Source organism: Thamnophis elegans, chromosome 16 (assembly GCF_009769535.1).
Source record: "Thamnophis elegans isolate rThaEle1 chromosome 16, rThaEle1.pri, whole genome shotgun sequence".
Taxonomy (NCBI): Eukaryota; Metazoa; Chordata; class Lepidosauria; order Squamata; family Colubridae; genus Thamnophis; species Thamnophis elegans.
The window spans coordinates 7,982,216-8,008,056 of NC_045556.1; the positions used below are offsets into that span (position 1 = coordinate 7,982,216).

General features: G+C 39.6%; 2 protein-coding genes across 2 annotated transcripts in view; both read left to right on the forward strand.

The window, feature by feature from the left end:
• Positions 1 to 15,954, forward strand: part of FAM214A (family with sequence similarity 214 member A) — a 29,207-nt gene extending 13,253 nt beyond the window's left edge. Inside the window, exons 2-12 of the mRNA XM_032232776.1 lie at positions 2,613 to 2,797; positions 3,190 to 3,392; positions 4,776 to 4,901; positions 5,143 to 6,973; positions 7,830 to 7,940; positions 8,212 to 8,291; positions 9,253 to 9,361; positions 9,938 to 10,096; positions 10,521 to 10,589; positions 12,455 to 12,654; positions 15,301 to 15,954. Of these exons, the coding sequence (XP_032088667.1) occupies positions 2,613 to 2,797; positions 3,190 to 3,392; positions 4,776 to 4,901; positions 5,143 to 6,973; positions 7,830 to 7,940; positions 8,212 to 8,291; positions 9,253 to 9,361; positions 9,938 to 10,096; positions 10,521 to 10,589; positions 12,455 to 12,654; positions 15,301 to 15,454 (3,227 nt within the window). The 3' untranslated portion in view covers positions 15,455 to 15,954. The remainder of the gene's footprint in view (positions 1 to 2,612; positions 2,798 to 3,189; positions 3,393 to 4,775; positions 4,902 to 5,142; positions 6,974 to 7,829; positions 7,941 to 8,211; positions 8,292 to 9,252; positions 9,362 to 9,937; positions 10,097 to 10,520; positions 10,590 to 12,454; positions 12,655 to 15,300) is intronic.
• Positions 15,955 to 18,433: 2,479 nt separating this feature from the next.
• Positions 18,434 to 23,534, forward strand: ARPP19 (cAMP regulated phosphoprotein 19). Its single transcript, XM_032233262.1, has 3 exons — positions 18,434 to 18,744; positions 20,494 to 20,616; positions 21,086 to 23,534. Exons 1-3 carry the CDS (start codon positions 18,700 to 18,702, stop codon positions 21,254 to 21,256), a joined length of 339 nt encoding a protein of 112 aa, XP_032089153.1. The 5' UTR covers positions 18,434 to 18,699; the 3' UTR covers positions 21,257 to 23,534.
• The last annotated feature ends 2,307 nt before the right edge of the window (positions 23,535 to 25,841 follow it).

A 25,841-nucleotide genomic window follows, 5' to 3' on the forward strand; every position in this document is an offset into this window, starting at 1 on the left:
GAGGAATCCTGCATTTCACATTAAAATTAAATTTATTTCCCACCCCATGTTAGATAAATCTATAAATGTAGTAGCTTGACTTTCTTAGCAAACACGAAGATTGGTTGTGACCTGATCCCTGCTAGGCAAAAGATCAATAGAGCAAACATTGTCCAAACTCTTGAGAAAGCACCTTACACAACCTGGGATGTACCTCCTTTTTCAATTTCATCTTCCTGTTCTTCTGGTTTATCCCTCAATTATTGCACACCAGAAAGTGCACTAAAGTATTTCTTGGGAAGCAGCTTAAATGTCTCTTGTAGGCTCTTTTCCTCGACGCTGTGTGCATCATTCATAAAGATTTTGATCTTATCGGCCTTAAACTTTGAAGAGGCATTGCCTTTTTCCACGATAGTCAGTAGCCGGTCTGTGTATTACATGAATTTATGGTTTATTTTACCATGGATGATTGAATGGAACCAGATCATATTGTGGTTCAGTATATATATATAGAAGTAATTATTCAATTAATTGGCTTGGTGAATAGGATGATCGATTTTGGATCACATTTTTTTCTAGTTTCATAGTTATGTATAAATAAAAGGCTCCTCATTCTACTCCATCCCTCCAACCCATCGCCTTAAATCTCTTTCCTATCTAAGATCAAGATGATAGTCAGCATTACAAGCAAGGACCAAAAGCATTTAAAATTGCCATAACAAGAAAGGTGTATCTATTCTCCTGCTGACTTTTACGGAGTGACAAAATTCTGTTTAGAGGGAATCCTTTGGAATGCTATTTTTAACAGGATTCCTCCAGCTGTTTTTAAGTTTGAGCCAGAGTTCTGCAGCTGTTTCTCTGGCACCTGGACAATGTTTCCAGATTGTTGTATTTTGAGCATAATAAACCAGTATTTCTGCAAGACAACAGAACTGACTCATTAAGCATTAGAAGGTTGAATCCAGAGTTTGGAAGAAAACCATAAAAATCATTGGGACACATTAGATTGTGATTGAAGTCCAATTGATTATACTTGATCTACTCAGAAACATAAAATATGGATAGAGTCCATTCTTTTACACTTGTAAAGTAATAGTTAACATCAAATTATGCAATTAATTATTTATTTGGCCTTTTAGCACAGTTGTGGATTCACATACTAGCATTTTAATTCTTAATTCCTTGCCAAGCATGTTCACTTACTATGATAGTGTCCTTTGGTTTGCTGTCTTAGAAATCAAATTTAACTGTTCTTAGAAGCCCATATTAAGATTGTATTTCTGTAAGTAAATCATTATAAATCATGCATTTATAATAATTAAAATGCTTAGACACTAAAACAGAATGCAAATTCAATCCAATGTTTCATAGTGGGGTGATTGTGATTAAAACAAAAACAACGTGATTTGTTACATAATTCCAGCAGATACATGGTTTTTGAAGAGCACTGCCAGCTGCTACTTTATCTACTGAGAATTGCTTGAATTTTATTTCTTTGTACTAATTTAGATTTGTTAGGCTGTAACAATTAATGCTATGTTCCTTGCAAAGCTAGCCTGGGAAATATTCAAAGGAGACTGAAATGATAGGTGAGCAAGTTCTTCCAATCTTTCCTAAAATGTTAACGTATCTCCTTATCTAAAGATAATTTATCTCATCAAGATAATATATCTTATCTAAAAATCAATTTCTACATTCTTAAATGTTCTGGATTTAATAGGCTATTGAATGCAGAATTTTTTATTCACATATATTCTAACAACCAAAGTTCCACCTTAAAAAGCAAAGAAGGAAAAACATAATCTCAGCACATGCTTCCCAGTTAGGAACACTGAGCTCTACGAATTTTTGAGCTAGACTGTTTTATACTGTTATCTAAGGGTCTCATATTGACAGATAATAATGTTTCTTTTTGAAACAGCGCAAAGTTTATCCGTTTAAGAAAACTCAGATCTGGCTTTTATAATTGATAGCTTCATCCTCATGCCAGACAATCCCTATCCCTTCATCAGCCGCAAGCAAGAGGATTTCAGCTAGGTAAACTTTTAATGAGCAACGCTGAAAATAATTCAGGCTGGTTTAATAGATAAAAGGATTTAGCTTACCTTGCCTGATCTTGAAAAAGGCCATGCCCCCTCAGTCCCTGGTTGAGAAACCACCAAGAAAGGCCAGGATTGTCGGCTAGGCTAAAAGGTCAAGAAGAGATATCCTGAAAAAGAAGGAGCCAACCCATCTTCTTGTCAAAGAAAACTACCTGGTTGCATCCTTGAATTCATTACTAGGGAGCAGCTTCCTGACTTTAGTTTGGGAGGTGGGCAACTAGGGCAACTTCCCAACCTGGACTTCAACTCCCAGAATTCCTGAGCCAGCATAGTTGTCTTGTTACCATAGTTGCCCATCTCTGTCTTAGCTGATCTCAAAAGGTAAGCAGATTGTGTCTCTTTCTTAATGTTGTCAAGGTTGTTGTTACCTAAATGTGGTCACCAAGGGTTTATTCTTTGCGAGATAAAAATAGCATGTGTAACAGTAAAACCTTTTCAGAGAAAATGGTTGGATTTTTGTTGTACACAAACACACTTCAAACTATTTATACTGCTGTTTATAAAATTGCACCTTTTCTTTTCTCTGTTAAGACACCTTAGATGAATACTTTGAGTACGAAGCTGAGGAATTCCTTGTCAACTTGGCCTTGTTGATTACTGAAGGCAGAACACCTGAATACTCGATTAAGGGCAGGACCGAAGGCTTCCACTGCCCTCCAGCACAGTCAAGTCAACCAACAACAAGTAAACATGAATGCAGTGACAGATTGGCCCAGGTAAGATGATCCATGCTGATGATGGTTGGCAAGTTGGTTCTTCTGGAAAATCAGCATTAAATGCTGTAACATAACATCAGTGACGCATTTAACAACCCAACTGTGCTTAATCTCTGTTTATTTTAGGCAAGCAATCACCTTTAGGATGTGTTCGGAAAGTAAATACATTTGATTATAGGTCTGCCAAATTAATCTTTTTGTACATTATAATGGTGCCAGCTGGATTAACTAGAAACTCCTGGTTTTGATAAATGGAGTTACCGCTCAAAAAATGCATTACAGACCTTCTTTTTTCATTTTTGCATTATTAGAGTTTAGAAAATTCTATATGGTTTATACACGGGCGGAGGATGTAATTGTAACATTGGGTTGTTTGATTCTTTTGTCCCAAGTGCCGTCAAGCTAGGCATACCCGATCCGAAGTTGCATTGCTGTGGAAGAAAAATATTCCTATCATGATAGAAGTGATGCTACTACCAGACTGTTGCTATAGCGATGAAGGACCCACGACTGAAGGGAATGACTTAAATGATCCTGCAATCAAGCAAGATGCACTGTTGTTGGAAAGATGGATTTTAGAGCCAGTCCCACGGCAGTAAGTTTTTATTATTATTATTATTGTGAGAGTTGGTGTGGACTGATGCTTACCACAATCTTCTACTTATATCAACTTATCCCCTAGCACAGTGATGGCTAACCTTTTGGGTGCAGACTGCCGAAAGTACGCGTGCACCCAAAATGCAATGTGTTCCCCACTCCCGCACATGCACGCATGACCCCATGTGTGTCCTGCCACTCACACATGTGCATGTGACCCCTGCCTGTGCGCCCCATCCACCACACATGTGTCTGTGTCTCCTACATGCACCTCGCCCCCCGCGCATGTGCGGCAGAGACCTGAAAACCAGCTGGCTGGCAGGAGGCGCACATGCATGCTCAGTGGAGCTGAGCTGGGGGGACAGCTCGCATGCCCGCAGAGAGGGCTCTGCATGCCACACATGTGCCATAGGTTCGCCATCACGGCCCTAGCACTACAGCGGTTCTCGAACCTTTCTTGTTCCACAGACCGGCAACACCTGCAGTGGTGGTGACGGGGTGATGGTAGTGGTGTAGAGGATGGTTTTTCACACACAACCTAGTTCCCACATGTGTGCAAATGAAACTTGGCACATTTGCCCGCTGCTTGTGCGGCCTGGTTTTGACTGGGCCTTGGACTTCTACAAGGCCATGGCTGCTACCAAGCCTTGTACCAGGGGTGGGGTCCCATGCCCTAGCAGGATCCAGAAAAGAGAGCCTTGTCTGTTGTTGCCTTTGTCCTCTGGAGTAGCCTCTCTTCAGAGAGTCACAAGGCTCTTAGAACTTCAAGCTTTAAGGACCTGCCTCTTTCCTCAGGCTGTAGGGAACGACTGGTTTGGAAGCAGCCACATTTTTTGTTTGTTTTCAGTTTCAGTCTTTCTCTATCTTAATATCTTTCCCAGTTTTCATTGTGAAGCCTCCCCGAACCATTTTGGAATGGGGGAGAATCAAAAGTTGATGAATAGATGAATTGTTATCCGAATTCAAATAAAATGACTACGTAACGGATCCTGTTAAGGCAGAATCTTCTTATTCCCTCCCCCTTCCTTCCCAAATTTTATTTATTCACTTGAAGAGGTAGACAGTGTTTCCCACTTTGCCAGCAGTATGTAATCATACCTTGAAATTGATGGAAGCCAATTGCCGCATATGGAGGAAAGCCAGCAGTACATATTCTGGATTAAAATTATGTTTTCTTTTGAGTCAAGCTGAACTCTCTACAACATTAATGCATCCATGCAGTTTTCTTGTCAATGAAAGGGAAAAAATGGTCATACATGATTTGGTGATGGGGATTGTACTCCTTTTTAATGGGGGGGGGGGGGGATTTGCATTCAAATGTTCTGCCTTTCCTGTGTATTTTTCACCGATGTGTATATTTTCTCTTTTGATATATTTTTAGAAGTGGCGATCGATTTATTGAAGAGAAGACCCTCTTATTGGCTGTCCGCTCTTTTGTGTTCTTTTCTCAGTTAAGTGCTTGGCTGAGTGTGTCACACGGAGCTGTGCCTCGTAATATTCTTTGCAGGTAGGTTTTTTGTCGAAAAGCACCTCCTCCTGTTTATTCTAAGCAGCCTTCTGAAGGATGAGAAGCTTTTACATACTGCTTCCGATTTGATTAGCCTGCTTGATCCCATTTAGGAGAGATTGATTAAAAAAAAAAGAAAAACCACATTATTTTAGATTGTGTACGCGCAAAGGCTCAGGAACTAGAACATGCACTAAATTAAGACTTGAATTGATTTGACATCTTGCTTTTCATTTGTCAGAGTGAGTGCCGCTCATGTGGATCTGCAGTGGACATTTTCCCAGACACCAACAGAACATCTTTTCCCTGTCCCCAATATTTCTCACAATGTGGCCTTGAAAGTCAGTGTCCAATCTTTGCCCAGACAATCGAACTACCCAGTTCTGACCTGCAGCATTCATGCTAACTTTGGCTTCTACGAAAACAGAAGAGAAGAGACTAACGTACATCAGCGCTGTGATTCCATGAAGACCGAACAACCTAGTGTGGCCAACTCTCAACGTCCTTGTGGCAAACTAATGTGGGCTGAAAGCATGCTTGGCGTAAAGCAAGGCCCTGAGTTTAACCCTGCTGTCAGGAACCTGAAACTTTATCCCTTAGCTGGCCTTGGATCTGACTTTGGATCGTTAGAATCGAAAGTTCAGGGCTACCCAGCTGCTGTGGCGAACAGGGAGCTGTTGCCAGAAACGCCAGAGGGAGCTTTGAAATTATCTTGCTTGGCTGATACCCGTGGCCATAACAGCAACCCTTCCCACCAGTCACTAGGAGATTCGTTTCCTTTGATAGGCTCTTTACTCCAAGAGCGCCATGAAGTTATAGCAAGGATCGCCCAGCATCTCATTCACTGTGATCCGGCAGCATCCCCTGTCACGAGGAAGGCTTTTAGCACCAATGAAACCGGTGTGGCAAACCCCAAGGGTCTACGTCATGCCCCCGAAGAGAAAAACTTGCCGAAGAAAGGAAGGGAATTGCCCTCCGTTGCTGCTAACTTGGAACACAACACTTCAGAAAATGTTGGGAAAGTCCAGCTGATACCAGAAACACCCTTGTCTTGTTCCTACGTCCCCCTGAACCCGTGTTTCCACCAGGTGAGAGAGGAAACCAACCCTCTCATAAGCTCTTTACTTCAAGAAAGGCAGGAGGTTATCACAAGGATCGCCCGGCACTTGATTCATTGTGATCCCCCGCGATCACAAGGTGCGTCTCCTGTGTTCACTTTTCACGACGTCAGTGCAGTTAATCCGAAGGCTTTTCACAGTTCCTGCAAAGAGGACGGCCTGCTGAAGAAAAGCAAAGATGTCCCTTCCGATTCCTTCTCCAATTCCAGATTGGCTTTACCATCAGATGACCCCAAGACAAAACTTAAAACAGCAACAACTCCACTGCATTCGCCTAGATGTGACGCAGACCATAACGTATCGCCCAGCTTTAGAAGAAAACTGCTGCTAGCAGAGACCAATGAAGTAGTCCAAAACACATTTCATCAGTCTCCTCCTAGTAGAAGTCAAAGTCCTCTAAGTTGCACGACCCAATCATGTAACAAAGAAGGTTATAAGTCGGAACTGACAGATAAATTGGCGTCTGTGCTTTCTGGTTGTCCCCATAAACCTCAAGTAGCAAAGAGAGGCACCGCCAAGCCGTGTTCACATTTCAGATGTAGTAACGAACTGGTTTGTAGAAGTAAATTTAAGGACAGAACGATCTTTTGTAAAAATAGCGACCCACACTGTTCAAATAATCCCCATGTGGATCAGCACCGAATACTTGAAAACGTTAAAGCGGCTACGGTGCCAGCATCTGACGGCTGGCACAAATATGAGTCCGGGCACTTAAATAAAGACTCCAAACAACCAAATGTTTCTGAACAAAACTCTCAGCTCACTAGTATCGAAAACTATTTACATAAAGACCATGACATTTTCAAATGCAAAAGCAAACAAGACAGGGTGAAAAATGCCAACGATGAGAACGAAGAGCCAACCGACTATGAGGTACAGAAGCATTGTCAGAAGAAGCCTGTAGAAGATTCCTTGGCTGCTTTTTTTGAACAAAGGAAGAATGCAGAGGTGCTGGTGAGTAATGTTTAATTGACATATGGTCCGTTTCTGTTTTATGTTCCTCCGTTCAGCATTGAAGATGACTCAGAAGAAAGTTAATCTCTGCCTCTAACGTTGGTGTGTATACACATACACATTCAAAATGGCAGCGCCCAAAGAAACAAATATTTGCAACAAGAGGCATGAGAAAGTTCTTTGGCACCAAAGCAGTGTTCATTGCTCGCTGGAGATGATTTTTGTTCCTTCTGACTTGATCTTTTAACCATGCCCAATCCTGAAAAGTGAGTGACTACTGAAATCCTTATACTTTGCAATATTTCCTTGTTTGTGAAAGTGAATATTCATAAATGCTTAATGGGGTTAGGTAGTAATATGTGTAGAGTGTATGCAGGAAATTTGTGACTTGGCTACTCCGCTACTGAAAGGCGATTGCCTTGAGTCAAAAATTATTATAAAAGTACTTCAGATCTCATGGGAAAATATCCCTGGCCCATGGAATTTTTTCATTTTCACTTGGCAATCCTAAAAACCAGGAATTTAAAGCATCCCTATTCCTCTGGTGCTGAGAACAGAAATGAACCAGCCTGTCTTTTATATTTGAATTAAGATACAGATTAGTTTCCTTACAAACCTTTAGCTCTCTCCAGCCAATTGTCATCTTTCAGAAGAAGCTACCTTCGAAAGCACGTCTATAAAGTCCAGGCACTAGGGGTTATGGTAGACAACATTTATTGAGTTTCCTTGATCTGTAGTTCCATCACTGGAGGAATAATTAGTTGGAATAAATTGCCTCTTGATTTGTTAAGTACTTAGGAAAATGGAGTCGTAATGGCACTCTTTATAACAGGATGCTGTCTTTTTCTTTGGGCAGAAAACAATTCCACTCAAACACGTGTGGCGCAAAAGTAATTTTCACCACTTGGATAGGACTTCTACCAAGGCCTTCCACCCCCGGACTGGATTACCTCTCCTTTCAAGTCCAGTAAGTTACAATTTTACAACCCTGCTCCGTTTTTCCTTTATTTTCCAGGTTTTTCAATAACCACAAATGGTGGAAGCAATCCAATGTATTTAGCCTTTAAGTTATTTTTTCGAAAGCTCCAGTTCTGGTATCTGGGAACGTTGCCTCATCCAGCCAATTGGTGTTAGTCTCATTGTTTAATCTTAAATCGTTACCACAAATGTTGTATGCACTAAAATTTCAGACTCTGTCTTGGAATACAAAAACATAAACTGTGTTTCTATCTTTGCAGGTTCCTGAAAGAAAAACACAGACAGGATGCTTTGATCTTGATGCATCATTATTGCGTCTGAAATGTTTGTCCTCCAAAAGGTATTTTTTGAAATGTGTTTTCTAACATTTGCATATTCTAAAATATACTTTGGAGCAAATTAATATTTTGGAAAAAGGGTGAATGAATTGGAGCAATTCAGAAAGAGGAGTAAAGATGGTGAATATTGACAGTATGTTCAATAAAATATGACCCACAACTTTATACCAGGTGTTTGTTTATGGAAACCAGATCACGTTGTAGTCTCTAATAATGCTTGGTTGCACATACTCTAGTTCTAAAATAGTGTTTTCCAAACTTGGCTACTTTGAGATATATGGACTTCAATTCCCAGGAGTCCCATGCTGGCTGGAAAATTCTGGCAGTTGTAGCCTACACATCTTAAAATTGCCAAGTCCAAAAAACACTTTTAGAACTATGTGTAACCATACATTATTAGAGACTACAACATGATCTGGTTTTCATAAACAAATACCCAGTATATTATATGGGGTTATATTTTATTGAACACACTAAAGGGTTCACAAATGTTCAGTCATCAGTGATGCGCGTTTCTTGGATTCCTCCACCATATTTCATTGCAATGTGAGAGCAGAAGACATTGTTCCATAATGTTTTAACTTATTATTGATAGATGTTGCAGTGCCCAGACTCCATGATTTGACCTGAGGTAATTGTTATCTAACCAGTGAGACAAAGCAGACTTAGTTGTGTCTGACTTAAGGAGATAAAGTTCATGAAATGCTATAGAAAACTGGTAAATCTAACACCTAGAAATTCCTAAGGATTGTAGATAGATGTTTTGCGTCACCCATGATAGCATTTTTTAAAAAAATACTATCTATGCGGTGAATTAGTTTTCTTTAGAGAGGGCCTTATTAGTATTATACTATTGAAATTGTGTACATTCCTTTTACTTCAAAGCCTAAGCATTTGAGTCTTAAAAACAAATTACCGGAATGCACGTGACTGGAGGAAGAATCTCTGTATTTTTTTTTCTAGTCCACAAAGATATATAAGCAAAGAGAACGATTCTGACATCCATGAGAAAGCACTCCTAAGTTCCAGTGCACCATCTGTTACAAGTCTTAGCCTTCTTGGAAACTTTGAGGTAACGTGCATCTTTCTTTTCGTAACTGACAAACTGTCTGTTTTCTGTGTTTTATATATATAAGATGAGCCAAAACGTACCTCATGAATACAGCAGTTTGCTTGCATGGAGAATGTGCCAAGTTCAGGCAGATGACCTTCAGTTAAAAGAACCCAGTCCTACCAATAGTTTTTTCCTGAGACTTTTGAAAGCCGTTGCCAGTTGGATTGGCTAGCCCTGAGCCAGAAGAATTAATTCAGCGCTGGGAACTTCCTTTTGACCAACATTTCTCAGCCTTGGCATTGTTAAGCGCACTGGCAGGGGAAGTTTTGGGAGCTGAAGACTTCTGTTCTTTCCAAATTCTTTCAAGAGTTACCTTTTGTTCCTTCTCTCTCTCCATTTTCAAACACAAATCAAGACTTGATTCTTAGGATCATATTTCCAGTTCAGACCTTGAGATGCCTCTAACAGCCATGCATGTGGTTTTACCCCAGTGGGTAGTAATCTTCCAGAGGGAGGGAAAGGAAGGGCATACATTTGTCCAATAAAATCATCACTATCTATAAGCGTTTTTCAATGTTGCCTTTGTCCTTTCAGGAATCTGTACTGAACTATCGCTTAGATCCGCTGGGTATTGTAGGCGGCTTCACAGCTGAAGTGGGAGCAAGTGGACTTTTCTGTCCAACTCACATGACTCTTCCCGTTGAAGTTTCTTTTTACAGCGTTTCTGAGGACAACGCGCCCTCTCCGTACATGGTAAATATTTCAGCGTTCTGTATGTAGAAAATGTATGTTGTGTAACTTTTAACATCTTAAGAGAATAAGAGAGTTGGAAGGGACCCTGGAGGTCTTCTGGTCCAACCTCCTGCTCAGGCAGGAGATCCTTCTATATTCTAAGCATCTTCTACATGTTTCACATGGCTGCCACATGAATCTTGAGAAAAGCTGCACAGATATTGCCCTTCCGATCCAATATTGCTCCATAACTCCAATAAAAGACACCAGACAGACCTGTAATGCTTCTAATTGCCTCCTTGAATGTTGAGACTAGGCAAAAACCCTTATTAACAGTTTCTCTCAGGTATAAATTTGTGAATTAATTACTTTGATGTGCTAATTCTTATGTCCATATGCTAGTTGTAACCTTATGCTTCTTGCTTTCTTCTCCTTTCCCTCTCAGGGTGTAATCACTTTAGAGTCCCTTGGTAAAAGGGGTTATCGGGTACCTCCTTCAGGAACAATACAAGTGGTACGTATCATGTGGCAGATAATTACATTGAGTTCATGAGTCTAACTCCTTGCTCAGTGCAGGAATCCAAATTGAGGCATCTCAGGTGGAAGGATGGCTAGTTTTTGCTTGAACACAGCTACTGAAGGGTGGGTACCACCTCTTCGTGTAAGAGGTTCCAGCATTCAATCATTCAGACCATGAAAGTTCAGCTGAAATTTGCCTTCTTCTGGCTGAAATCCAGTATCTTGCAAATTGCAGAGAGAGACAACAAGTCTCATCCATTTTGTAGCGCTTTTAGGTAGTTGAAGACTTACATCCTATCCCTCTTCAATCAACTTTGCTTCAGGCTAAACTTACCAGATCCTTCAGTATATTTCAGGGACTTAGTTTCTAGCGCTCCGATCCCATTAATAAAAACATTTGATGTGTTCCTTGTTCATTATACTTCTCATAAACAAAAATATTCAAAAACAGAAGGCCCAGGACAAATTCTTGTGGCATGTCACATGATGCAACTGTCCAATTTGAGGAGCCGCCACTTATGAAATCTCTTTTGAGTCAGCTATACGTTCAATTTTCACGCCCGTACTTTAGTTTGCTAATCAGAAGGTCATATGAATGCTTTGGTAAAGCTTTGTTGCATCATAGCGCTAAAAATTTGCTTATGGAAAAAAAGCTTGACAAGGAGAGTGAAAATTATCTGATGCTGTGTTTCATTGTTTTAGGTGAAGAAGTACACTTCTGACCCTACAGAAGTCAATTTAGACTAATTGAGAAATAGGGAGATAGTGTTGCGAAGATACATGGTTAATTGCAGAGGTCACACTGCTTCGGGTTAAGAGTAAGAAAGACATTTTCTCTGCACTATTTTTTTCCATTGAGGATAGGGCTCATTTCCGTGAAAGCTGGAATTCTGCTTGGTGATAGAGACTCTAAATGTTCTTAGTCCTTATTACAAATCAGCTAAAGATAAGTTCAAAGGAGATGATTAGTTTCCTATCGAGAAATTAATCCGTTTGCAAAATACAGAGATTTTGTCAAGTGTGATTCCTAATAGAATCAATTCTAATAAGCAATGATTAAGTCAAGGCATAGATTTTTTATCACACTTACATGAGTTAATCAGCTCACTAATGCAAGAGTGTCTGTGTCACATTTACAACTGCATCATTGTAAATGGCAGTAATATGCCATTGTTAGATGTCTGCATCTTCAGCATTTCCTTTCCTTTTGAGTCTTGTTTTCCCCCAATCATACAAATGTGGGTTAGTCAGTTTTATTGAGGCTAAAGCCCTGTAGATAGTCTTTAGTTCATGAAAGTTGGTGTCATCATACATTTAATAGTTTTTGGGGTGCTTATAGGAATCTTTTGGTTTTGCTGCAAATCACTACATTATTCCTACCCCTCTAATCAAAATATTTAATTCTTTGCAATACCATCCTCAAACAAAACAGGAAATTATGATCAGAAAGGTATAAAACCAAGCTTGGGCATTGAAATGGTTTTTTTCCCCTTCAGTCTCAGAGGTTGTTAAATTGATTTCTAATTGGAACAGTACTTGATAAAATTAAAATGTACATAAGAGAAGTGTTGACCAGTGGCTTTAAATAAGTGCATTCGTCCAAGCACAGCATTGCAAGAGGGAATAACATGTTAAAATTAATTTTTGCAGTTTAAGAAACACCAGTGAGAAAACTGAGCATCTGGTGTTAGATTAGGGTTGGCCAAAACCACAGATTCCTCCATCCTGGCAACACTGGGTGAACAAATTTTCTGGAGGAGATACCATGGATCCATCTTTCTAAATATATTTCATTCTTTTTAATCTGCTTTAGCGATTTCAATGAATCCTCAAATAAGGCCATTCTTTTCTCTCCTCTAGACCTTATTTAATCCTAACAAGACTGTGGTGAAGATGTTTGTGGTGACCTATGACTTACGAGAGATGCCTGCCAATCACCAGACATTCCTGCGGCAAAGAACTTTTTCTGTCCCTGTGAAGCGAGAAACAAGGAAAAGCATCATTCAACAAAATACTCGACATACTGAAGAGAGACTATTACGCTACCTCATTCATCTGAGGTGAGAACGTGGCTGAGGAAACAAAGGTCTGAGGTGCCATCTGGCATGACCTTTGGAGGGCTCCAAGGCGTGACAGGAGGGGGCTGTGCTGAAGATGGCTGGCAGGGTTGCGTTTTTTGCTTTTAAACAGTGATAATACTTGCACGATGGCTTTCCCCAAATAGCAGGAAATGTGCTGTCGCTTGTCAGCTGTCAGGACAAGTGACAGCACATTTCCTGCTATTTGGGGAAAAGGAAACCTTATACCATTAGTGAAATGGTTTAAGGTTTCCTTGCCTGAGCAGGAGGTTGGACTAGAACAGAGGTGTCAAACTTGTGGCCTGAGGGCTGGATGTGTCACGTGCTAGCCATGCCCACGCCCTGGTTTAGTGAAGAGGAAAAAAATTGTGATACATCATACGATGTCGTGATGCTGTGAGTTTGACACCTCTGGACTAGAAGGTCCCTTCCGACTGTTAGTCTGTTATTCTCTGTTATAAGATTAAGATTGGGTTAGAGTTAAGATGGTAAGTCACCCAGAGTGATCTTGTGTTCAGATGGGCAGCCAATAAATTTTACAAATAAATAAATCACAAATAAAATAAAAGGGGCCTTTAAGGGAATTTAGGGAGTGTGTGTGTTGCTGGGCACACATTAACTAGCCCTTTTCCAACTAATTTAGGAACCCGCTAATTTTAAGTAGCAAGGGGGCATCTTTTGAAACAAGGACATGATTGGGAATGCTGTTGCGTTCACCTATCAATTAAAACAGCTAGATTGCATCGATTTGGTTTGAGAGATTTTCTTTTCTTCCTTATTTGAACAATTTGAATTAATTTGAAACTTAAAACTAAGCAAGTCAGGTTTAGCAGTTAAAATCACAGACATCCTCTCCAAAAGAAAATAAGTCTTGGAACAGTCAACTATTTAATGGCTGAATCTCCTGGGAGGCACTAATTTGTCACGCTGCTGTGGTGAACCTACCTTAGAAAATGGTGATCAGCAAAAACATTTGAACCAGACTAAAGCTGACATTTACTATTTATAAAGTTGTCTTTCAACTCCCAAGAGGTCAATAATGCAGCTCTTCATGTGGACTCATTGGATCTCTTGAATGTCTAAACCAGCTTCTGTAAAATAAGCTAAATGCCCAGACATTAATTTATAGTATACTTGCATCTGGACTGAAAGTTCTTCAAAATTGCTATAGGCAGTTTTTTATTGGGAATATTACCAAAAATATACAATAGAGAATTGAAATATTTGGTTGTAAACGTGTTAACAGCAGCTAGAATTGTATTTGCTTAAAAAAATGAGAAAATACCAATGCAGGAGGAAGTTATTCAGAAAATAATGGAACGTGCTGAAATGAGTAAATTGACATTTGAAATTAGAGAACAAGAAGATGAACAATTTTATAAGGTGTGGGATTTATTTCATCAGTGATAAAAAAAAATGGAAATGAAAGATGTTGGAGAATTTTCATAATATAATATATTCTATATAATAGAATAATATAGAATATATTACAAAGGTACATTATTATTGAATAGATACAGGATGATGTAATAAAATGTTATAATATAAATGAATCCAATACCTGGAACATTTTGTTCAAAATGAAGGAATAATAGTTATAGCTGAACAAACAATGTACAATGATAATGTATACATATATACCAGATGGATAATCTATGATTTTATATACAATTGAAAGTGGGGACTATGGAAAGGATGCACAAAAGCCTTGTAACCAAACAACATGCTGTATGTAATTGAAGAGGGTTTAATGTTTTGTTTGTCTTTGTCTGTCTAAAAATAAAAGCTTTTACAAAAAAAATTTCTATAGATAGTTCAGAATGGTCCAATAGAAAAAAAATAAGGGATACTGTTTTGAGATATAAACATTAATGGGTATGTTAGGGTGCTTTGCCTGGATATAACAAATTTCCAAAGTTGCAATTGCTAGTTAAATTTGTTCTTATTTCAAATAACTTTGAACGCTGGGAAAGGTAAAGGTTCCCCTCGCACATATGTGCTAGTCGTTCCCGACTCTAGGGGGTGGTGCTCATCTCCGTTTCAAAGCCAAAGAGCCAGCGCTGCTCAAAGACATCTCCGGGGTCATGTGGCCGGCATGACTCAATGCCAAAGGTGCACAGAACACTGTTACCTTCCCACCAAAGGTGATCCCTATTTTTCTATTCACATTTTTTACGTGCTTTCAAACTGCTAAGTTGGCAGAAGTTGGGACAAGTAACGGGAGCTCATTCCATTACACGGCGCTAGGGATTCGAACTGCCCAACTGCCGACCTTTCTGATCGACAAGCTCAGTGTCTTAGTCATTGAGCCACTGTGTCCCACACGTTGGGAAGCAAGCACCAAATAAATGAACTGAGAAACAAGTCACTTTTGTACACGCTGTCATTATTGCAAACGGGAACTGCAGTTGGGATGCCAAAGAACTCACAAAACCTGACGATATTGGCAGAACTGTAATGCGAAATAATTTTTTTTAAAAAAAAAAAGATCACATGTATGGAGACTCACTAGATTCCTAGGCAGAAATACTGCTAATTTTTTTTACTTAGGTTCATGTAAGACTTCAGTCTTGTAAGACAATGATTGTTGTTATGTGATCATTTATCAGTTACCTGTTCCTTTCCCAGGTTCCAGAGTTCCAAGTCTGGAAAGATCTACCTCTACAGAGACGTAAGACTTCTGTTTTCCCGAAAATCTATGGAAGTGGACAGTGGCGCTGCATACGAACTCAAATCTTACACTGAATCTCCAATGAATCCTCAGTTTTCACCCCGGTGTTAGCAAAACACAACCGTGAAACTATTTCCTCAATGACCAGATTATTATTCAAGACAAAACAATAAAATATCCTGTGCAAAACCTGAATCACGGAGGTAGTGAGAAGGATGGTCAGATGGGAGTCAGAACCTCTTGGACCAATTCAGAAAAGTTTTTAGAATGAGCTTTGTGTATTCTGAATAGACTGGAACACACTTAGTCGTAACCTTTTTTATACTCGTTTTAAACCACTTCATTGGATGTGTTGCAATAGCAGAGTCCCAAATTAGTTTAGTGTTTACACTTTATTTTTTATTTTTTGGGCTATTTAATATTTAATGTTCCTTTCACTTAAGTGATGTTTGTCTTTACTGTTCTAATGTAGCACAAATCCGATGTAAAATCATACTACATATTTTTGACATTAATATTGAAATCTTGAAATATATACAGAACCTTTACTTTGATGCGTGATGTGTTTTTCAGTGACTCAACGCGCTTAGAATAAAGATGGGATTTTTGAACTTCTGTTATACTATGCAGAGGATGTGGGAGGATCGTGTGTGTCTTTTCCATTGCTCATTTCTTTCCATGCTTAGTTTCCATGATGAACACAAAATCATACTACCAAAAGAAAAAATGTTTTGATTACTCGTGGTTAAGTCGACTCATAATTAGCACTTCCTTTCCTCTTGAAAGGTTTCTCCTCAAGCATTTCACTTTATCCTAATAGATACCCCACATTTGACATTACACCGCTGTCCCATGCCTGACTTTCTCAGACTACAGGGTTTTTTATTTTATTTTTTAAGATGTACTGTGAAAACAAAGTCATATTTATATTGCAAATATATGTGAAAGCAGCTATATTTGAATTCTGGCTTTATTTTGAGATAGTCTTTGTGCTCAGTGGATGGAGGGCCACCTCCCCTTTTTACGTTCCACGGTTCTAGAAAGTGAATTCTTTTATTGCAGTATGAAATAATTGCAAAAGAACTGCCCATGCCATGTGTTAGTACAGCTGTTGTAATGGAAGAATACTCTTTGGAGCTGTGTTTCTCAACCTTAGCAACTTGGAAGAGGTGAACTTCCACTCCCAGAATTTGCTGGTCAGCCTAGGGAATTCTGGGAGTTGAAGTCCACACATCTTCCAAGTTGCCAAAGTTTATTTATTTATTTTATTTTATTTACTTTGTCAAACATATAAAAGATAACATGTATTATTCGTGTAAACATAAATATGAACACAGTAAATGAATAAATGGAGTCAGTAGGACAGGGACGGTAAGCACGCTGGTATTCTTATGCACACTCCCTTTTACAGACTGCTTAGGAACGGAGTGAGGTCAACATTAGACAGTCTTAGGTTGAAATTATGGGGGTTTGGGGATGTAACAATGGAGTCAGGTAGTGCATTCCAGGCCACTCTGTTTTCTGCAATCGAGTTTGGAGCGGTTTACCTTGAGTTTGTATCTATTGTGTGCTTGTGTATTATTGAAATAGTCATTGACATCTTAAGATGTTGTACCGGATAATTTTATGTACTATGCTTAGGTCAGACTGAAGGCAGAATAGTTCTAGGTTCTCCGAGCCCAAAATTTCAATCCTGATGGCATAAGGGATCCTGTTGTGAGCAGAGGAGTGGAGTACTCTTCTGGTGAAATACCTCTGGACCCCTCAATTGTGTTAATATCCGATATACAGTGTGGATTCCAGGCAGACGAGCTATGCAAAGGTTTTTGTATGCTCTAGTTTGCAGTACAATTGTTAGATCAGGTGAACGGATGAGGCAGACTCAGGCTCAGTAACAACAGTGACTGCTATCCACAATCCAGCAAAGGTTCTGTCCTGCAACAGCCCTTTTATAGGGCTCTGGCAGGGCCTTCGACCAATCAGATTTAAATGAGTTCCTGTTGGTAGCAGAGGACCTTGGTGGAAACTACATGCATTCAAGGTACTTAACATATTCAAAGTACTTAACACCAATGTTACCAGAGAAGCTTCGCAAGATTAGGTTGAGAAACACTGCTTCAGAGTATTCTCTTAATGTGGTTAGTATCTGAAAGAATTAGAATTTAAGAGAAGCATCATTCTTATATTGCTTATATTTCTCCTTTGTTATTCAATCCCAAAATACAATGTTAAGCAAAACAAAAAAACACCTTTCGTTAAGCAAAGTGTTTTATCCCCAACAAACTTAGTTCCTTTGCAGGTCTGAAAAATAAAAATGAGTCTCTGGGATTCTTTGTCTTTGTTCCAATGGAAGTTTTGGTTTCCCCCCCCCTTGCTTATTTGGATACAAAATCTTTTTCCAAAAAGTATGTAACAAAAGAAATTAGGCTTATTTACTATACAAATCTTACCTTCTTACTAAGATAGAGCTTTAGAGTAATTAAATAATTATTGAAATTTCTTGGCATGCATTTGAATATGAAACAGATCTAAACTTAACATTTAGATGCTTCAGATCCAATCTTCAGTCCCTTTGGGTACTGAAACTAGAAAGATGGCTTAGAAATTTGCTGTCAGTCAAAATTCACTCAGTCATTTTTTAAAAAGTCTTAACAGATGAGTAAGCAAGAGTGAGAATTGCCTTAAAATGTAAGGCCACTTTTTAAATATTACTTAATGTTAGGTTAATTTAGAAGCAAGGCCAGTTAGCAATCCAATTTATCCTTTGTAGATTTCCCATGTTTTCATCCTCAGTTTCCACATTCAAACATTTCCAAGTGCACAGACATAGATCCCATTGTTACACCAACGAGATCTTTCTGAAATCGCGGAAAGACACGGCTCAAGCCCGCAATCCCGTAATATCTCTACTCGTGAGAAAGCGCTTTGAAACGTCCCAACTGCTTTACTGCAGCCTTTAAACGCTCCTCTCTACATCTCCAGTGAGACAAATAAGGGCATCTCCTCCAGAACTTCAACTCCCAGAATGCCTCGGTATTCACTCCCAGTGACGTGAGCGATGACGCACGCAGCCTAACAGCCAAGCTCGCGCAAGGAGCCAGTCGCCCTCCGCGCCTTCTCTTGGCTTGGTGTGTGGCTCGCACTCATTTTGCTCTTTCGGGCCGAAAGAGGAAGTTTGGCCCTGCCGGCTCGCCGTCTCCGCCGTCGGCCATCTTGTGAGGGGCTGTGTGTCTGAGGCGGGGGGGGGGTGACGATACCAGCGGCCGCAGGCGGTGGTTGGAGCTTCGCTTTCCAGGCTGTAGGCCTTTCTCGCCCGGGGAGGGGTGGTTCCTGGCATCCCCGGTGGTCTGGGCGCCATGTCTGCGGAGAACCTGGAGCCCGCTTCGGCAGAGGAGCAGAAGGTGAGAGGCAAGAAGGACGCTCGGGAAAGAGCGGCGGCGGCAAAGACAGGAGGAGAAAAACTTCAGCGGGCGAGGGAGGAACGGCCGTCTCTCCGGTCTCCGCCGACCATGGACGTGAGGGGGCTCCCGCCGAGGCCCGGGAGAGGCCTATCCGGCGGGGAGGGTTTGCGGGTGTGTGTGGGGAAAACGCCCTTCCTGCTCTCCCCCTTCCCCCCACAGTGGGGTCTGCAGGCTTCCCTCCACCCGCGTGGCGCGGTTTCCTCTCACGCCCCCGCGAGAAAGTGGGAGAGAAGGGGACACACGCCCACGCGAGCCTCTGCGGGTTCAGCTCCCCCCCCCAATCCCTCCCCGACGGTGGAATAACTCCGAATTGGATCCTTTCCGCACCCCCCCCGCCCCGAAAGAGGGAGGGGTTTCCCAGGAGCCCCCCACCGGTGGGCGTGCCCTCCCCCCTCCCCCGGCTGCAGGCGCCGGGGGCGTCTAATTGCAGCAGGCGAGGCGGGGATTCTGACGTCATCGGGCTCTCCTGCGCAGCCCCCTCCCTTCCCCCCCCCAAGAAAAATTAAGGAGCGATGATCGGCTATTCAGGCTGTGCCCAGCGGCCTTCTGCTGATTCAAGGTAGCCCGTCAATCCTATCCCCGGAATTTGGGTTTTGGGTAGATCTTTGCCTTGTGCTTAATAGCCTGAAGGATGAAAGCTGGGTTTGGAATCAAGAGTAGAGCTGGAGGGGACCTTGGAGGTCTTCTAGACCAGCCCCCTGCTCAAGCAGGAGACCCTTATGCCATTTCAGATAGGTGGCTGTCCAGTCTCTTCTTCAACACCTCCAGTGAGGGAGCACCCACAATTTCTGGAGGCAAGCTGTTCCATTGATTAATTGTGTTCCCTGTTAGGAATTTATCCTTACTTCCAAGGTTGCTTCCCTCCTTGATTAGTTTCCATCCATTGTTTCTTGTCCTGCCCTCTTTGGAAAATAAGTTGCCCCCCCCCTCTTGTGGCAAGCTCTTAAATACTGGAATACTGCAATCATGTTTCCCCTAATCTTTCTTTTCTCTTGACTAGTCAAACTGAAATCCTGCAACCCTTTTTCATGTATTTTAGTTTCCATATGACCCATTGCTTGGTCCCAGGACTGAACTCCCCTGGCTCGTGTTTCAGACCATAAAGAAAGAGCAGAAAGTGTTGAAAAATAGGACAAACGTGAAGAAGATAACTTAGTACCGTGACTCAAAGTTGCTTTTTCAAGAGGCAACTGGGCTTTCTGGTTTTTCTTTGAAGACGTTTGACTTCTCATCCAAGAAGTTTCTTTAGCTCCAAGAGCTGAAGAAGCTTCTTGGGTGAGAAGAGAAACGTGTTCAAAGAAAAAACCAGAAAGCCCAGTTGCCTCTTGAAAAAGCACCTTTGGGACAACCATGACCTGGATGACTGAAAATCTCCATAGACACTTGGAATTAAAATGATTGGATTGTGTTGGCTTGTAGTGCAATCTCCCAAGTAGGGATCTTACTGGTTTGTTTACACTGGTAGCATCTTACACCTACTGCAGTATTGCAAAGTTGACAGTATATTCAATGTATGTGTTGTGCAATTAGTCTTTGTGTAAATTTGCAAACATAACCCTTACATTAGTTAGCCAAGAAACAATTATGAAGTACGATTGGCTTATATACTTTTTAAACTATTAGGATATCACAACATAATTGTGAAATCACAAAACCGTGCAATAAAATGCCAGTTTCTTATATTTTTAGGAAATGGAAGATAAGGTGATTAGTCCTGAGAAAGCTGAAGAAGCAAAGTTGAAAGCAAGATATCCTCATCTGGGCCAAAAGCCTGGGGGCTCGGATTTTTTGAGGAAGAGACTTCAGAAAGGAGTAAGATATAAAACTAATCTACATAATAATGGGAAATGTTTTAATTTATCTTTGTTTGCTCTGAAACTAAAACCTGTATCCTGGTATGATAGCATATAGAACATTCCAACAATGCATTTAATTTATCTTCAAGGATACAAATGAATGCTGTAGATTCCCCTTTTGAGATACTTCGTGCATTCTGTTCATAATGAATGCGTTCTTGGCATGTGATTGCAATGCTAAATACCCTATTCATTAATGTGAGCAGGATGTTGTAAGCAATTCTAACACTCAAATGAAACCAGGATTCTCCATCTTGACACATTTTATCTATTTGGTAAGTTTTTCCAGATAAGGATCAATTTATGCCTTTTATTCTGCATATGCATCAACTAGATTAAATTAGCCTAGATGCTGAAGCATGTATGTAATTCTTGGAGGAATGACATATTTTTGTTATATTTCACTTGATACATTTATCTTGCAGCAAAAGTACTTTGATTCTGGGGATTACAATATGGCAAAAGCAAAGATGAAGAACAAGCAGCTTCCTACTGCGGCTTCTGATAAGACTGAAGTCACAGGTGACCACATTCCTACTCCACAGGACCTTCCACAACGGAAACCATCTCTTGTTGCTAGCAAACTGGCTGGCTGACTAGGCTGGCAGAACTGCATGAAACTTCTTATTCCCTTAATCTTTCCTTAAGTTTTTTTTTCCCTCACATTTTTGTTTCCACTAAGTCATTGACTGACTGCTTGGCAGGTAGTGGTAGCGTGTGCTGCTATTGTAAGAGTCCAATTAAGAATTGCATAGTCCTTGGACGAGTTGAGAACAATGCACTGATTTTTTTTTTAAAAAGGACATGTTTTGTTTAGAGCAATGTAAAGTAATCTACTTGAAAAATGTACATATTACCCGTTTGCTAGAGTAGGGCTGGTTCCAGCAAGTGACAAAGCAAGTTTGAAAATTTTTAATGTTCTGGCGTTCCTTAGTTCACTTAATTACAGTGTAATATGTTTGTATCAAATACAAGTTCCTTTCCCCCCCCCCCCTTGTGTTTTGGTTTTGAAAAGTAGAGGTTTTAGACAGTAAATTACTAGAAGGTAAAAAAAGCATGTATTAAAAACGATGGGGCTCTCACTAAATTTGTGTATCTACTCTTGAACTTGAATGGCCTTAAACCTACTTCAGCTTTAACAATAGATTTTTTTACTTGAGCAATATTTGCTCATTTTGGTGTAATTCTTGTAAACTTTGTGCTTATTGACAACTGTCTGTTGAAGCTGGTATTCTTTTGGGTCCTGTAGCATAGAACACATTTTTAAAGTGGATGAAGTGTGCATGTGCATTGACTGCATTCACTTTTGTGCCATGTCTGTAAATAAGATAGTTTTGCACAATTTTTGCAAATACGTTAACTTTACACTTTTAAAAATGTGCCAACTGCAAGCACAAATTCTGTCTCTTGGAAAACCATAATACTTATTTGAATCAAAACCTCCTTGGTGAAAAGTAATATTGTATGCTTAAAATCTGGAAACTGTTGAAGCACTATGGGTAGATCAGCTTTACCAATACATTTTCCTGTTAATTGATACAATGTTCAGTATAAATATTTCCTCTATATATACAAAACAGTTTATTTGGAACAACGCGGTTCTATTTATTTCAAGGGACTAAACTTAAAACACGTTAAGCTACTTTTAATCACCCTTTATAGGGACTTCCAGCACTACTGTATTTCTTCAGCACATTTGAAGATCTCTTTTTAAAGTTAAATGCAAGAAGTTTAAATCATAAAATTATTGATACTTCTGTGCTGCTACTAGAGGCCTCCAATGCTATAAAAACAGCACCTGCTATTTTAGGAGTAGTTTAAAAAGAATACAAACTCTTTTTAGATTAATAAGTAAAGATGGTATTCGATAGATTTGATATGTTCTAAAATTATGATGTCTTGTAAGATAAGAGTGCTTTGTCATTGTATATTATAAATATTAAAAGCAATCGCATCTTGGATATAATTGGCTACCTATACACATAAAAATTAACAACAAAAATATTTCGTCTGTCTTAAAATCTCAGATTTACTTGACATTCTCATTCTGAAAGATTTTCTGTATAGTTTGAGAGATTTGACTTATTAGGCAATAGGAGCTGGATTTTTCCCAAGGTAGTCTCTGAAAGTAATAAATTTCTGCTGTACTTCTTTTATAAATAAATTCAACATCCATAGAAAGTAAAGAATAAATTAACATTGTTCAAAGTATTGGGCATAGCCTTGCTACATTTCAAATTTTAAAAGGTTACGTTATACTGATCCGAATCACTCTGTTAGCTGCATGGATGACAGAACTGAATAATTTGTAATTTCTGGTTTATTTGGGAGGGCTATTTTGTCACTTCTTCCCTAAAGCTATATTTTTTTCTTTTGAGTAGTAATGACATAGATTCCTGCTATAATCTGCTTCAATTTTATGTCTCAGTTGTATTGGAATTTGAATGTTGTGAGCAGTAGAATCAACACAGGAATGCTACTTTGTTATGGATAGAACTGAGAAACCAGTATCTGATTTCAGAACATGTAAAATTTAATTGAAGCTGTTCTAACAAACATTCAGTTCCTTTTTTTATAAGAGGCCAACCCTGTTGAGTAGCTTAAAATGACTTCCTAACAGATTGCTGCAGATTATAGTAAGGTGAATTGGTTTGGTGGATAAGGAGGTATATAAACTATGTCAATCTAAACATTCCATTCTCCTGCTCACAAGTTATATTTTTATATTGATAAGACTGGACAAATGTTAAGGATACAAAAAACACGAGTTGAACGATGGGAAGAATATCTATTCCAGTACCAGTCGGCTTTGATAATGAATCTCTGTCTCTTAAAAAACCTCAGCAACTGAAGATAGGTTGGTCTTCTATTAAGGATGCAAATAGTTTGATCAGTAATAATTTCTCAGAAGAGAGAATGGACATCTAAGCTGCAGCTTATTTCAACAAGATAAAGCTGTTACGTATGTGTATATATACTGTATAATATGAGTTTTACCATTTGATACCTTTTTCAGAGATCTGCACTACAGCCTAACTATCTGCTTTATGCAGTGATTAGTAATGCTCAAGGATGTCTGTATTCAAAATAGATGGTAGCTTCCCAACTCCTCCCCAGTAGTTCAGTAATAATGTGTCAAGTGATAAAATTTTCCCTGCTTCTGCTCCATCCACCAACTTTGCCCATTGTCGCAATCTGTGTGTGAACATGTGTATGCGGAGGCCACATTAAGAATTGCCTGCTCTGATAAGTTCTTTGATGCATTCCATAACCTGAGGCGATGAGGATTTCAGTTGCTCCCTACAGTTTTCAATCTGTATAATATGCATAATAAATACAATTAGTTTTCACTGCTCTGTAGAAACATTTGTCTGGTGTTTTACTGATACCCTCTCCCCCACACCCACCCACAATAATTGCCTTGAATCCCTTAATTCTGACTAAAACCATTTGGTTTCCATGGAATTAATTTTGTATTAAGGAAAAAGCTTCTGTTTTCTAGTATGTATTCAATATTAAACCTATAATGTTCTTGACTGTAACTCTATATACCTCAGTTCTTATTTTTCTAAAATGTATTAAATGTTATGATTTGATTTTAATACACTAATAGGCTTGTTTCTATGCAATTCATTTATGAAAATTGATTCTGAAAATTAATCCAAGAATCATCAGAATGGATTCTTCAGACAAATCCCTGCAGTATACCTTCTTTATAGATACAGTAAAACTTTGGTATCATAATTTTGGTAAACTGAAGCTGAATTCCACCTGCACTAAGAACCTTAGTTCTTTTAACTTTTTGAATAGAAATATCTTCTACTTGCAACCAGACAAATAGGAACTATTCCAGTTGATAAGACGGCCAAGTTGAATGTAAACCAACATTTACAAATAGGGGGTTTGGTAGACCTTACTAAACTTTTATGAGTGTTTCAGAATTTTTGGAAATGTGTGGGAAGGGGAGCCAATGTCATTAGCTTTAGTATAAAAATGACACAGGGAGAGCACTGTAGCTATTTCTGCTAAGAATCTAGTCACCTGGTTAATCTATTTGTAAACTGACTTTTTTGGGGGGGGGGGGGGTAATCTAAATTATGTTAGTAAAATTCTCCAGTCTGTTTTTACCCTCCAGTTGGCCCAAATGGTTGTACCGGAATGTTTTAAAAACAATTTTCAAATCTGCCAATTTAAAGAATGCATTAAAAATTGGGACTGGTTACTTCTGTGGAATTGAAATTTCCAGAGTGTTCAACGCCATTTTTATGTGCTGACTTTTGGCGGTTGCAGCATCCCCATTGGTCATGTGATTATTTCTGATCCTCTCTGCCAGCTTTCTAGCAAGCAAAGTCCAATGGGGATGTCAGCAGGAAGTCAGAAGTGGCTCCCCTTCCTTGTGTATTAATACCACAACCATTTCTGAATCAAGGTACTTCAAATCTGCTAGTTTAAAGAATGCAGGAAAAAAAATCCAAAAGTCCTAATGGAATCTACACAACGATCACACCAGTTTTATTTGCAAACTTCTGGCTGTTGCAGTATCTCCACACCATAATTTTGAGATGTTGGCAACACCATCCAACATCAGGGTAAAAAAAAAAACCAGCCTAATTATGCCTTGGGGAAAGGAGGAGGATGTATAGTCAACACAACACGAACATCAAGAAATAGTCACATATTGTACTACTTTTTTTTCGAAGGATGATTCAGTGGGCCATAGGTTGTCTGGTCTTGCAATTTATTTTGTGGACCACTAAGAAATCTAACAGATGGACTTTGTTGGATTAAGTTTAGTGGAAGCCCCATCTTTTGTTTAGCACATATTGGCCATGTGTATATAGCAGACTGGACTATCAGTATTAGAGGTGTTGGTTTATTCAGGATATTGTAAAAAAAAAAAAAAAGTGGCAGCAGGTGGCAGCACGTATCCATGACAGCTTGAAAAGTAGGGTTGAGTTTGATTACTACTTTAATTAACCCAGAAAGATGGGTGGATATGGCTTATTTCATGATGGCTTGATCCTGTTTTCATGGGTCAATGAGCTGAAGACTGGGGAATCCCTGATGTAGGACGATGGCAGAACCATCCCAACAGCCATTATAGTATGTCTATCTCAGATTTTTCAAGCATTCCTCAACTTACCATCATTCATAACTCAGTTTAGTTTATCCTCATCTTCC